We start from the raw sequence: 14,398 nt of genomic DNA, 5'->3' as shown, positions 1-14,398 counted from the left end.
AATTCCTGTTGCATGCGGTTTCCCTCACTGCTCCTGTGTGAACTTAGGCTGAAATCATTATGACAAGCCTGGATTCACACAGGAGCGGTGGGGGAAACCGCATGTGATTCAGACAGGAATCGCACCGCATTCGTGTTCAAATTGCATGTGATTCTTGTAGTGCGATTTGCACCCATGCATTTTGTATGGACGCAAAATTATAACGCAAAGTATCAGTACTTGGTATCGGCGCGTACTCGACCAAAGGTGTTGGTACTCGCACTCGCCAATAAAAGGTATCAGTGCATCTCTAGTCATTTTTGATACGTTTTATTCATTTTACACTCATGTACTTTATTTGTGGTATGTAAACCATTATATACTGTACTTGATTTGCATCACGAGTATTTAAAGGGACAGTGCACCTATTTTTATATTTACCGGTAAATCTTTTGTATTTAGGATGTCCACTTGCCGACTGTGCATTGTAGTTTTACTGCTACAGTGTGGGCCGACTGTGCAGAATCATGTGTGTGTGTGTGTGTGTGTGTGTGTGTGTGTGTGTGTATATGTGTATATATATATATATATATATATATATATAGCTTAAAATGTGTCGCTTTAATTTTTTGATCGGAGTATAGCATCAAGTCAGTTAAACTTCTGGAATATTAATCTGGTCAGTTAAGTAGCAGAGGACGTTGTTTTAGCTGCTTTTGTGTTAATGAAATTAACAGGGGCACTAGATGGGCAACAATGATACAACCTCCAAAACAGAATGGTTTTACAGGTGGAGGCCACTAAAAAAAAATTCCCTACACCTCTTTTCTGACTGTTTTTTTGCTAGTTTTGCATTTGGCTAGGGCCAGTGTCACTACTGGTAGCATGAGGCGATAACTGGACCCTTTAGAGGTTGCATATAGGGATGATCGAACTTTTCAAAAGTTCGGTTCGGCCAGAACATCCGAACTTCCCGAAAGTTCGGCCCGGATTTCAGAACCCCATTGAAATCAATGGGACCCGAACTTCGGTAATCAAAAAACACCATTTTGAAGCCCTAAAACCAAATAAATACCCCTAAAAAGTGCCTAGGGTTCTGGGTCATACCCCAGGGACTATTAATCGCACAAAAAAAAGTTCTTAAAAATTGTCATTTTTGATAGAGAGCCAATTATTGAAAAAATTAAAAAAAAAATAAAAATTTCTTTGGATTTAGCATCCGGGGGGTCTAAAAAGTGTACCTGTGAGGTTTCAGCTCTGTAGCATGTCCAGAACCATAAAAAAAAAAAAAATCGTTTGTATTAGGTCACTTATAGAACAGTTTAGTGGCTTCTCGCTTTTCACACCTTTCCGGTTTAGTAGCAGGCATTTTTTTGGGTTCTTTGGAGGCAGGAAAAACATCTGAACTTGTGTATAGTGATATATACCACTATATATATTTCACACCGGCAAGGTGTGAAAAGCGAGAAGTCACTAACCAGTTCTAGAAGTGACCTAATACAAACAATCTTTTTTTTTTTTTTTTTTATGGTTCTGGACATGCTACAGAGCTGAAACTTCACAGGTACACCTTTTAGACCCCCCAGACACAAAATCACACAAAAAAAGTTCTTAAAAATTGTCATTTTTGATAGAGAGACAATTATTGAAAAAGAAAAAAAAAAAAATTCTTTGGATTTAGTATCTGGGGGGTCTAAAAAGAGTACCTGTGAAGTTTCAGCTCTGCTCTGTAGCATGTCCAGAACCATAAAAAAAGATAGTTTGTATTAGGTCACTTATAGAACAGGTTAGTGGCTTCTCGCTTTTCACACCTTGCCGGTTTAGTAGCAAGCGTTTTTTTGGGTATTTTTTGGGTTCTTTGAAGGCAGGAAAAACATCTGAACTTGTGTATAGTGGTATATATACCACTATACACAAGTTCAGATGTTTTGCCTGCCTCCAAAGAACCCAAAAAAATGCCCAAAAAACGCTAGCGTAAAAAAAAAACAAAAAAAAAAACGCCCAGGTGTGTTGTTGCAGGCATTTTTTGGGGGTTTTTGGAGGCAGGCAAAACATCTGAACTTGTGTATAGTGGTATATACACACACATACTTATATGTATTTTACACTTAGACATATATAGGTGTTATAGGAGCGTAACCATATTTGTGTAAATGATTTCATTAGCGCAAGCATATATTTCTGCTACTATCACACCTATATATGTCTAGGTGTGTATATACATATAAGTATGTGTATATATACCCGTATACACAAGTTCAGTTGTTTTGCCTGCCTCCAAAAACCCCCAAAAAATGCCTGCAACAACACACCTGGGCGTTTTTTTTGGCGCTAGCGTTTTTTTGTGCATTTTTTTGGGGTTCTTTGGAGGCAGGCAAAAACATCTGAACTTGTGTATACAGGTATATATACACACATACTTATATGTATATATACACCTAGACATATATAGGTGTGATAGTAGCAGAAATATATGCTTGAATAGTGGTATATATACACATACTTATATGTATTTTACACTTAGACATATATAGGTGTGATAGGAGCGTAACTATATTGGTGTTAATTATTTCATTAGCGCAAGTAGTTTTTTTCTGCTCCTTTCACACCTATATATGTGCAGGTGTATATATACATACATGGGTATATATCCCCTATACACATGTTCAGATGTCATGCCTGACTCCAAACATGTGCTCAAAAAATCCCTATAGATGCCTGCAGCCAAAAAGCAAGCTGACGGGGGCGAAGCCATATTACTGCAGCGAAAGTGACTTCAGAGAAACTAGCTTTTCTCTATAGCGGTCACCCTGATATGGAAGGGTTTGGTCACCCTGCCATAGCAGTCACTGTCAGTTCACCCTACACTGCACTACGGTCACCCTGGCACTTAACAGTTTCCCTAAAGAAACTAAATTATTAAAGCTAACTAAAGTGTAAAAGAGCACCCTAACTACACTAGATATCCCTTTCCTCACACTAATAAATGCTAAATGACACTTTGTAGCAGAAGTCCACGAACTGCTTCCACTCTCTTCCATGTCCCTGTATAACAATGCTAGGAATTTGGCGGGGGCTATCTTATATACTGGGGGGCGTATTCACTAATGATTGTTCTATGGACCCCCTAGTCACTCCAATCACATTCATAGCATTCTCCTGCCCCCTCAATTGGCTTTTGCTAATGGTTCTGGTCCAATCATGGGCTTTTAAAGCCCATTTCCTGTCCCATTGCATTTTGGTTGGTTCTGGTTGCCGAATTCCGAACTTTTTGGGCAAAAAGTTCTAAATTCGGCCGAACCTCGAACAGCCAATGTTCGGGTCGAACCGATGGTCGACCCGAACCGTTCAATCATCCCTAGTTGCATAGGCATTTCAACTCCTCCAGGATGGCACATCAATATGGGCCATTGCCAGAAGTTTGCTGTGTTTCCCAGCACAGTCTTAAGAGCATGGAGGAGATTCCAGGAGACAGGCATTTATTCTAGGAGCGCTGGACAGGGCCAAAGAAGGTCCGTAGCCCATCAGCAGGACCAGTATCTGCTCCTTTGTTCAAGGAGGAACAGGATAAGCACTGCCAAAGCTCTACAAAATGACCTCCAGCAGGCCACTAGTGTGATTGTCTCTGACCAAACAATCCCAAACAGACTTCATGAGGGTGACCTGAGGGCCCCACGTCCTCCAGGAGGGCCCTGTGCTCATGGCCCACAACCGTGAAGCTCAATTAGCATTTGAACACCAGAAATGGCAGGTCAGCCACTGGCGCCCTGTGCTTTTCACAGATGAGAGCAGGTCTGTGACAGACGTGAAAGGGTCTGGAGAAGCTGTGGAGAACATTTTGCTGCCTGTAACATTGTTCAGCATGACCGGTTTGGTGGTGGGTCAGTGATGGTCTGGGGAGGCATATCCATGGAGGGATGCACAGACCTCTACAGGCTAGACAATGGCACCCTGACTGCCATTAGGTATTTGGATGAAATCTTTGGACCCATTCTCAGACCCTACACTGGTGTAGTGGGTCCTGGGTTACTCTTGGTGCATGACAATGCCCGGCCTCGTGGCGAGAGTATGCAGCCAGCTCCTGGAAGATGTAGGCACTGATACCATTAAATGGCTACTATGCTCGTCTGACCTAAATCCAATAGAACACCTCTGAGACATTGTTTTGATCCATCTGTTGCCACCAGATTGCACCTCAATCTGTTCAGGAGCTCTGTGATGCCCTGGTCCAGATCTGGGGAGGAAATACCCTAGGATACCATCTGTCGTCTCAAAAGGAGCATGCCCTACTGTTGTTAGGCATGCATACAAGCATGTGGGGGGCATAAAAACTGAGTACCATTTTGAGTTGCTGCAATGAAATTTCAGCAAAATGGACTAGCCTGCTGCATTATTTTTTCACGTTGATTTTTGGGGTGTCTTTGAATTCAGCCCTCTGTAGGCAAATAATTTTTCATTTACATTAAACGATGTGGCATCCTTTCGTTCCTAACACATTACCCAGTCCATATCAGTATAGATATCCAGCATGATATTTTTACCCATTGAGATTTGATATTTTTTCAAAGTGTTCCTGTAATTTATTTTAAGCAGTGTGTAAATATACAGTGGATGACTGCTGGCAGTGGCTGATCAGCGAGGAGGAAGGCAGGACAGAGCTCTGTCAATGTAAACAATACAGAGCTCTGTCCTATCAGTGGAGATGTGCTGGTTTTTGTTTCCCTGCAAAGCAGGGATTACAAACCAGCAAATCCCTTAGTGAAAGCACCTCACAGTACATATCCAAACACTGGTTAGGCACACATTTAACCTTTTGATCGCCCTAGATGTTTAACCCCTTCCCAGCAAGTGTCATTTAGTATAGTGTCAGTGCCTATTTTTAGCACCGATCACTGTATTGGTGTCACTAGTTCCTACTAAGTGTCAGATTGCCCGCGATACTATCGCAGTCCAGCTAAAAGTTGCTGATTGCCGCCAAAACTTGTTTAAAAAAACCTTGTGAATAAAAATCTCATAATATATTCTGTACCATAGTCTGTAGATGCTATAACATTTGCGTAAACCAATCCATATACGCTTATTGGAATATGTAGCAGAATACATATTGACCTAAATTCATGAAGACATTTTTTTTTTTTTTTAAATTTTGTTATTGGATATTTTATAGCAGAGAGTAAAAAATATAGTTTTTCTCGATCGTCCATCGACAGACGCAGCCTCATCATCATGAGCTGAGTGGCTTATGCTGCCACCTGCATGAGTAGTCTAGGCAGTACGTTAGTTCATAGCTTTTAACATATACACGACCACGGGGCTGTCCCTCCAGGCATAACCCCCACTGCCACAGCCCAGCACATCACTTTGTTTCTGCCTCCGAGTAGGACCTAGGTTTCCTGCTGGGACTCTGGTCTCAGTTTATTTCTTTTGAGACTATTTTCCTTTTTATTTCCCTTTACTCACTTGCTAGCTAGTTTTCAGGGAAGTATTTTCCTGGTGATTTAACGATGCTGGCAGGGGCTTCGCACTGGATAATCTAGATCCTTATGGTCCCCCCAGTCTGGCCTATGAGCGTGAGCAGGTTATAGTCCCGACCTAGGCCTAGCCATGACGGTCCCCCTTTTCCGGAGGAGGACGAGCCTGCGAGCCAATGCCTAGCCGGGATGCGACGACCTGGAACGCCCTGAGTCGCAGCATACCCCTCGGCTGGCAGTACCCCCACTTCGGGTGGGAGGCAGTCTGCCCGGACCGGAGCCCACCCGGTCGATGGGATGGTGAGTAAATGTACCCCCTTTGCTCCTGCTGACCTTGGGGGGATGTGGGCCCTCTCCTAGGGATAATGGAATTTGTGCCTCCCAAAAGATCCCCCTGGCCTGCCCGGTGCCCGATCTGTGTGTACTTCCTTCACCCTATCCCTGTCCCTGCGGTGGCTGTGTGTCTGGAGTGTTCTGGCGCTCTGGGGGGGGGGGGGGGGGGGGCTGGACATGGTACCTTGGGCTTTCTTGTCCCTGTTGTGGTTCTTGAGGCCTTCATGTGTTGGTCCCTAGCCTTATGGTTTGCTGTGGGCAATGTGATTTTTTTTTTTTTTTCCCCCATAGACTGGTATGGGGCAGCCAATTTCCCTGTAGCTTCCTATTGTTTTGTATGGGCATCATCTATGTGTAGCCCTGGTGCTATGCTCAGCAGTGTAACCTTATTCTGGCGACACCACTTCCTGTGCAGTCATTTCCTGCTGCTGAGCCGAGGTCACATCCTGCCTTTCTCTCCTTGCTGTGGGAGATCCTGGAGGCCGGTACAGTACTTGGGGTCCCTGCGGGCATATCCTTGCACTTTCTGCTGTCAGTTTGGTTTACAGGGGTTCCCTGCAGACCGCGGCGATCAGTGGTGGATACCGCGATCGGCACTCTTAAAGCGACAGTTTTGCATTATGGAGTCCCAAACTGTAAAATCACCCTCAGACCCACTCTGTGCGACTCCCGGACAGTCTGGATCGCAGTCGCTGGCCACGATTTCGGCAGCCCTGGAAAGCCTGGCGACTAAAGTTGATTTAGTCATGAAAAAAGGTTGATAGCCAAAAACGGCCGCTGCCTTCTCCTTTTGTGGGGGTGTCCTCTGATTCAGAGGCTCATGGGGTCGCCCCAGACGCCCCCCTACGTCAGGGGTCCCTTTCCTTGCAGTCAGATGGTGAAGAGGACCTTTAGTGGAAGCCCTGATTATTTCAGTGCGGGTTACTTTAAAATTGGCTGATAAGCCCACACCGGCAGGGACGCGGGTGGCTTTTGGCTCTCAGAAGTCTCCAAAAGCTGACAGGGTTTCCCCTTGTCCCGTCACCTTTCCAGATATTGTGAATGAGCAATAGCGGCGCGTTAAGCTCCTGTTAGTGGTGACTAAACGCTTTAAACGCCGGTACCCTTTTGCTGGAAAGATTTCCAACCGTTGGACCGTGCCACCTAAAGTGGTCCATCCTGTTTCCAGATTGAACAAATTTACCCTTGTGCCTATGGAGGATTCCCCAGTTTTTATTGATCCAGTGGACAGGTGGGTGGAATCCCTTTCTCGCCATCTTCAAGTGCTAGCGGGTTCCATTCTAAAACTGTTTTTTGTGTCTGTGTTAGTCTCACAGACGGTGATGGAATGGATTAAGGGTTTGCGGGAGTCCTTGGACCCAGAGACTGTTCCTCTGGAACAGCTGGTACTGTTGGACCAGGGGATCCAAGCTCTGGTGTTCCTGTGTGATGCGGCTCCCCTGGTGGCCAGGGTTTCGGCTGTGGGCCTTGTTTTGTGCCGCTTGGTTTGGTTGAAGAGCTGGTCGGCTAACCAAGCTTCTAAGAAAGCCTTAGCTGATCTCCCCTTTCTGGGGGAACGGTTGTTTAGCTACTTATTGGATGAGTTAATCAAGGGCCTGACTGGCGGGAAGAGTACTCTTCTTCCTCAATCGTCCGAGGGTAAGACTCCCCGTACTAGAACTTCTGGAGGAACTAAGAAGCCCTGGGGCAAGCCCAAGGCCGGTCAGTCCGGTGCTGCAGACAAGTCCTCTTCAGCATGAAGGGGCGCCCTTACCCGTCTTAAGGGGTGGGGGAACATCTGCGCTTCTCCAGGAACCCTGGATTTCCTTCATTCAGGACAATTGGGTTCGCAAACTGGTTTGCTCCGGGTACCAGATCAAATTCTGGTCCTGGCCAGGGGACCGGTTCTTTCAGTCGAATCCTAACCTGTCTCTAGAGCATTTGAAGGTTCTGTGGGAGGCTGTGCTAGATCTCCTGGCTCAAGGGATGAGTGTGCCAGTTCCTAAGCATTAACGTTCTCAAGGTTTGTATTTAAACCTGTTCAATGTGCCCTGAAAAGACCTCAAGGCTCTGAACTGCTTTGTACGGGCGCAGAAGTTTGGAATGGAGTCCATTCAGTCGGTGGTGGCATCTTTGAATCAGGGGAATTTTCTTGCTTCCATCATTCTCAAAGATGCGTTTCTCCAGGTCCCCATATTCGAAGGACATCAGCGATTTCTCTGCTTTGCGGGGGCAGAGGAGCACTTTCAATTTGTGGCGTTACCCTTTGGTCTTGTCTCAGCTCCCAGAGTTTTTACCAAGGTCCTAGGCCCCTTGCTGGCCTTGTTACGTCGGCGAGGTATCTCCATTGTGGGATATCTGGATGATCTCCTGTTGCGAGCATTCTCCCATTCGGATCTGCTGGACAACGTTTCTATCATCATTCAGACCCTTCAAGAATTCAGATGGACGATCAATGTCCCTAAATCTGCCCTGACACCGTCCGTGCGGGTCACTTATCTGGGGCTGATCCTCGACTCTGCTCTGGCGAGGGTCTTCCTTCCCTTGGACAAGCTTCAGACGTTGCAAAGGGCAGTCCAGTTGCTGATGGAGGCCGATCAGTCCTCCTTGCGGGCCTCGACCTTCGAATTGTTCCCGTTTGCTCAGGCTCATACGAGACAGTTGTAGGAAGAGATTCTGTGAAAATGAAACAGAGATCCTCGGTCACTGGACCAGAAGATTTGGTTGAGCCATCTCACAAAGTCGGCTCTCTCTTGGTGGCTCCAGTCACCTGTCCTGTGCCAAGGCAAGTCCTTTTCGCCCGTGTTTTGGACAGTGGTCACCACGGATGCCAGCCTGTCAGGCTGGAGTTGAGTGATGAAGAAGTTCTGTGCCCAGGGGATTGGGGGATGAAAGATCTTCCTTGCTGATCAATATTCGTGAGCTGAGAGCGAAAAAGCTCTGCCTGCTTCCCTGGATGAGTCGGGTATGTGGCCCTCCAGTTCGGGTCCAGTCAGACAATGCCACGGCCATGGCTTACATCAATCATCAAGGGGGCACCAGAAGTGCCCTGGCGGCCAAGGAGGTGGTGGAGATTCTAATGTGGGCGGAACACAATGGTCTGGCTCTTTCCACAGTCCACATCCCGGGTGTGGAGTATTGGCAGGCGGATTACCTGAGTCATCAGGGGAGTGGTCCCTGCAACCGGAAGTGTTTCATCTCCTGTGTGCATGGGGGGGGACTCCAGATGGTAGACTTGTTTGCGTCTCACCTCAACAGGAAAGTTCAGAGGTTTGTGGCCAGGTCTCGGGATCCTCTGGCCGACGCCACAGACGCTCTGGTGGCTCCTTGGAGTCAGTATCGCCTGATAAATGCCTTCCCTCAGCTCGTTCTCCTGCCGAGGTTTCTTCGCAGGGTAGCAATCGAAGGCATTCTGGTCGTTCTGGTGGCACTAAACTGACCTCGGCGGTCTTGGTACGCAGAACTGGTAAAAATGGTTGTGGCTCCTCCATGGCGTCTTCCTCTGCGGGAAGACTTTCTATCTCAAGGACCAATCTTCCATCCTGCTTTACGGTCGCTGGCCTTAACGGCTTGGTTGTTGAAAGCAAGATGTTGAGGGATTGAGGTCTCTCTGATTCAGTGATTCCTTCCCAAGGCCAGGAAGTCGACATCTAGGAAGATCTATCATCGTACGTGAAAATTGTACATTTCATGGTGTGAATCGCTGCAGCTGCACCCTCGCTTGTTCTCTATAGCTAGGGTTTTGGCTTTTTTTACAAAAGGGTTGAGCAGCGCTTGGCGTTGGGCACTATCAAGGGCCAGGTGTAGGCCTTGGCTATTTACTTCCAACAGCCATTGGCTACTAATAGTTTGATTCGCACTTTCATTCAGGGGGTGCATCATCTGGCTCCTCCGTGGAGATCCCCATTACCGCCGTGGGATCTTAATTAGTTTTTGTCTGTTCTTCAAAAGCTTCCTTTTGAGAATATTAGGGAGATTTCTTAGCCTTATTTGTCACAGAAGGTTGCCTTCCTAGTGGCTATCACTTCTGCTTGCAGAGTCTCTGAGTTGGCGGCGCTGTCCTGTCCTTTCACCTGGTGGTCGACAGGGATAAAGTGGTCCTCCGACCTAATCCGTCTTTTCTTCCTAAGGTGGTGTCGGATATTCACCTGAATGAAGACATTATGTTGCCTTTCTTATGTCCTCAGTCTTAACATCCCGAAGAAGTTTCCTTGCACTTTCTGGATGTGGTTCGGGTGATAAGGGTTTATCTGACGGTTACTGAGTCCTTCAGGAAGTCGGAATCTTTGTCCTTTCCGGACGGTCCTCGCAAAGGTTTGGCTGCTACCATTTTGAGATGGATCATGCAGACGGTTGTTCAGGCTTATTCACTCAAGGGCCAGGTTCCTCCTTTCCCTGTAAAGGCGCACTCTACTAGAGCGCTGAGAGCCTCTTGGGCTTTTCGCCACCAGGCCTCTGTTATACAAGTTTGTAAGGCAGCGTCTTGGTTGTCTGTGCATACCTTTACCAAATTTTACAAGGTGGATTTGTTGGCCTCTTCGGATGCCTCTTTTGAGCGCAAGGTTTTGTAGGCTGCTGTTTTAAAATAGAATGTTTTTTATTCTTTTCTTCGGGTCTTTTGCCCAGGTGAGCTCCTGTTTGGTTGATCTCCATGTTGCCCGGTTGGCTATGTTTAGCATCTTGGAGTTGACGTTACTGTCTGGTTGCGTTTTTCCCACCCCTCGTGCCTGTACTTTCGGACGTCCCACTCCGCTCATGAAGATGAGGCTGTGTTTGTCGATGGACAAAAGAGAAAATAAGATTTTTCTAAGATCTTACCGTAAAATCTTTTTCTATGATGTCCATCGACAGACGCAGCACCCGCCCCACTGATTGGGGATGGTTCCTTTGTCTTCACTGCTTGCAACTAAACTGATGTGCTAGGCTGTGGCAGTGGGGGTTATGCCTTGAGGGACAGCCCCATGGGCGTGTATAAAAGCTTGGTACTAACATACTGCCTAGACTACTCCTGCAGGTGGCAGCATAACCCACTGAGCTCATGAAGATAAGGCTGCGTCTGTTGATGGACATCAGAGAAAAAGATTTTACGGTAAGATCTTACAAAAATCTTTTTTTTTTTTTTTTTGTTTGTTTATAGCGAAAAAAATAAAAAAAACCCAGTGATGATCAAATACTACCAGAAGAAAGCTCTGGTGAAAGCTATTTGTGAAAAAAAAAGTGATTTAAATTTCATTTGAGTTCAGTGTTGCATGACTGCGCAGTTGTCAGTTAAAGTAACGTAGTGCCAAAAAGCAAAAAATGGGTTTAAAGGAGGGTAAATCTTCGTGAAGTCAAGTGGATATTACAGTGCTAGTGTTCCTGGCACATATATCTTCGACATGGAGCTCCAGGATTTTTAGTTGATTTTATATATTTTATTATTACCACTGGTGATGTCAGTGGCAGTTGTTTCCCTCAGTGTCTGTTAGTGTTAGATTGCCCGCTGCACTATTGCAGCCCATAAAAACGGGCGCTGGAGATGTGGATTTACTGCCCCTCTTTGTCTAAAAGGGCATTCAGAGGGGGTAGTACGCATGCCAAGCAAAGCATCGTGGTTATGGCAAAAATTATACTTACCATCACATTCAGCTAAAATTGCATTATCTCGGAAACCATCAAGTGTGAACCTAACCTAATGCATTAACCCCTTCCCACAGTCACATGATCATAAAGCTCCTGTTCGCTAGTATGCATCTGTAGCTTTCTGGGACACAACGGCTAAAGTGCTGGGAGTGCGCTCTCAGCAGGGTAGTCGTTTTAACAGGGCCGCCCATATGAGTGCTCGGCGTTAAGGCCCACCCACTGAGCGGCCGCATGTGTGTCTGGTTGTCATCAAGGGTTTAATGTGGATAGTCTGGATACAAGTTTACCTTAAAAATAAAATGGGGATCAGAGTTTTAATATAAATATTTTTAAGAATTCCAGGTATAGATATTTTTTACGTATTTACATTGGTCCAGCGTGAAGTGGCAGCCCAGGTGCATTATGAACACAGGAGGTAAGCTACTAGACACTAGTGCCATTTAGAGAATGCTTTTCTTTTTCTCATTGAGTGAAAAGCATTATCTGATTGGACAAGGTGGAGAGCATTATGTCACTATGCTGCCTCTCTACCTCAGTCAGGGAAATCTTTACAGTCATTGAGAAAATACAAAGCGAATGCTGAATGGTGCCTGTTCTGAGCGACCTGTGTTCTTGACCACCTGTGTGCAAAATGCAGTAGGTTTTGAACACATTGCGCATGCTCAATGGAATGGCGAAAAACTACAATACTTAAAAATCTCTATAGGCGACGCTTTAAAATGTATTACAGGTTACCTGTTTAGAATTACAGAGGAGGTCTTGTGCTAGATTTATTGCTCTCGCTCGACCGATTGCTGTGATAACTCAGATGGGGTTTTAACACCATTTACATATGTGGGCATGCCTTAAGTTTGCAAGCTCGGAGAGACGGGGCGCCTTCAATTTTTTTTTTTTTTCTTAATTTTCTTTTTTTATTTTTACACTGTCCCTTTAAAAAAAAAAAAAATGTAATTACTTTTATTCCTTTTACAAGGAATGTAAACATCTTAATCCCTTGTAATAAAAATAAGCATGACAGGTGCTCTTTAATGAGAGATCTGAGGTCAAAAAGACCTCAGATCTCTCACTTACACTTAAAAGCAAAAAAAAAAGTAATTTTACTTTTGCTTTAGAAAAATTGTCCCTTTAAGGCTGTTGGGCGGAAGTGATGTTTGACGTCGCTCCAGTCCTCGAGGGGCATAGAGTCGAGTGGGGATCATCATGCTCACTCTACTTCCTGCCCATTCGTGCAGAGAATCAGATTTTTCACGCTACTAATGGCTCTGGTAAGCGGGGAAAACAACTGGGAAGTGGGGGGTACCTCTCCCACTGCCCATAAAAGGGATCCTGTGGGGAATCCACCACCGGGACCACTTTTTATCAGATTCCGGATCGCTAGCTGTGTAAAAAATAAATAAAATACAGAGGTTATGGCAGCTTTCTGCTGCCTTAATCCCGGTATTTAATGGCAAAGTACCAACACGGTGGGCGGTCCGGAAGTGGTTAACTCTGTCAAAATCCAGCAATTTGTAAAATATATAGTATAGGTAAAGAGGGTTCAGTAATAGGTTGTACTGTAGAGTTTAACTTTTACCTTGTTCTTCATCATTTCCTAGGATTTTTACAGCTTTTTTTCTTTTTACACAGTACTACATACATTTTTAGATATTTGCACTATTGTGTCTAAAATGGATCATGCGCTACATGCAAACACATGGAAATTCATCATCAAGTGAGTAAACACACATTGGTTTATTCTCTATAATAAATGTACCAAACCTATGTCTGTTTGAAATATTTTATTCTTTAGCTTCTAATAAAATATTAGACTTGCATATGTTTTTACTTTTCTCATTGTAAATAGTCATTATAAGCATGTTAAATAGTGTTAATGATGCATTTACCCAACTTTTTACTGTTACTTTTTTTTTTCTTTAGCTACATAAACCTTGATTTCTTAATTGTTCATCAAAAGACACAGAAAAAGTAGGATTCAGTAGAACATTGGGTTATACTTCTGCCTTTAGGAGAATTTAAACCCAAAAAGCATATGTCCAGTTAGTATAACCCCTTACATTCTTATTCTACTTCAATTTTTTTCCTAGGCGGTTTAAACATCCTTTTCTCTTCGTATAAAAGCAAACCTGTTTACAGAGGGGTCTTGGAGTCTGTCATTCCTACCTCGCTGAAAGCAAAAAATGCCACTTCTACTGTTGTACCTGGGGAAATCCTTCTTTGTCTGGTTTGATCACAGGCACTTCAATCCCAGAAATTACTCTGTGCCTTGCATTGTGGCCTTTCTACAATCAGGTTTTAACCATCACTTTGCTTTAAGAACTCTGAAAGGAAAGGTTTCAACCTTGCCCATTGTTTTTCAAAAGCCTCTGGCTTTTGCTCTCACTTGTCAAAACCTTTATTCAGGTTGTATTTTTCATCATGCCCCTTTTGCAGCTTGGTTATCTCTGCCCTTTGAACCCATCAGGGATATTTTCTTAGATGTCCTCAATTGCAAAGTGGCATTTTTGGTAGCTATCATGTCTATGAGATTTGTCTCCAAGTTAGCAGCTCTCTCTTGTAAGGGGCCAGTCTTATGCCCAAGACCATCCTTTTTGTTCTAAGGTGGTCAGTCTTTCCACATTCAGTGAAGACCTTGTCCTTCCATCTTTATGCTCTGCTGTGACATAGTCAGAGCCTAAACATTAAACTATAGCCACAATGCTTTTTTTTTTTTTTTTTTTTTTTATTATTTTCCATAGAGCAAGGGAGTGTTATAACCCCTTTTGAGATCATCTGTGTCCTATTTTGGAGATTTTCCTTTACTTCTTATCCCATAGACAAACAGGAACTGAGAGCAAATCCCTGCAAATTAAGGGAATCTCTTGGGGACCCCCAGGTCACCAGAACTAGTGTCCCAATTGGAAGATTGGAACCCAAAATCTGGGATTTTTTTTTATTTATTTTTTTTAACTTTCAGTGGTAATGGTAAACAGGACAGATGCAGAGGCTGAATCTCCTTAGGGGCACAGACAGCAAAA

The 14,398-nt window shown here is 44.6% G+C and overlaps 1 protein-coding gene across 1 annotated transcript in view; it reads left to right on the top strand.

Moving 5' to 3' along the window:
• FIRRM (FIGNL1 interacting regulator of recombination and mitosis) overlaps positions 1-14,398 on the top strand; it is a gene marked incomplete at both ends in the record, with an annotated part of 580,029 nt that overhangs the window by 74,268 nt on the left and 491,363 nt on the right. Inside the window, one exon of the mRNA XM_082265049.1 lies at positions 13,011-13,095. Coding sequence (XP_082121175.1) covers positions 13,011-13,095 — 85 coding nt within the window. The remainder of the gene's footprint in view (positions 1-13,010; positions 13,096-14,398) is intronic.

The sequence above is a fragment of the Pelophylax lessonae genome (genome assembly GCF_965119305.1).
Source record: "Pelophylax lessonae genome assembly, chromosome: 8".
Classification (NCBI taxonomy): Eukaryota; Metazoa; Chordata; class Amphibia; order Anura; family Ranidae; genus Pelophylax; species Pelophylax lessonae.
Note: the sequence above shows the minus strand (reverse complement) of the source record. Positions and strands in the feature narration are given on the sequence as shown.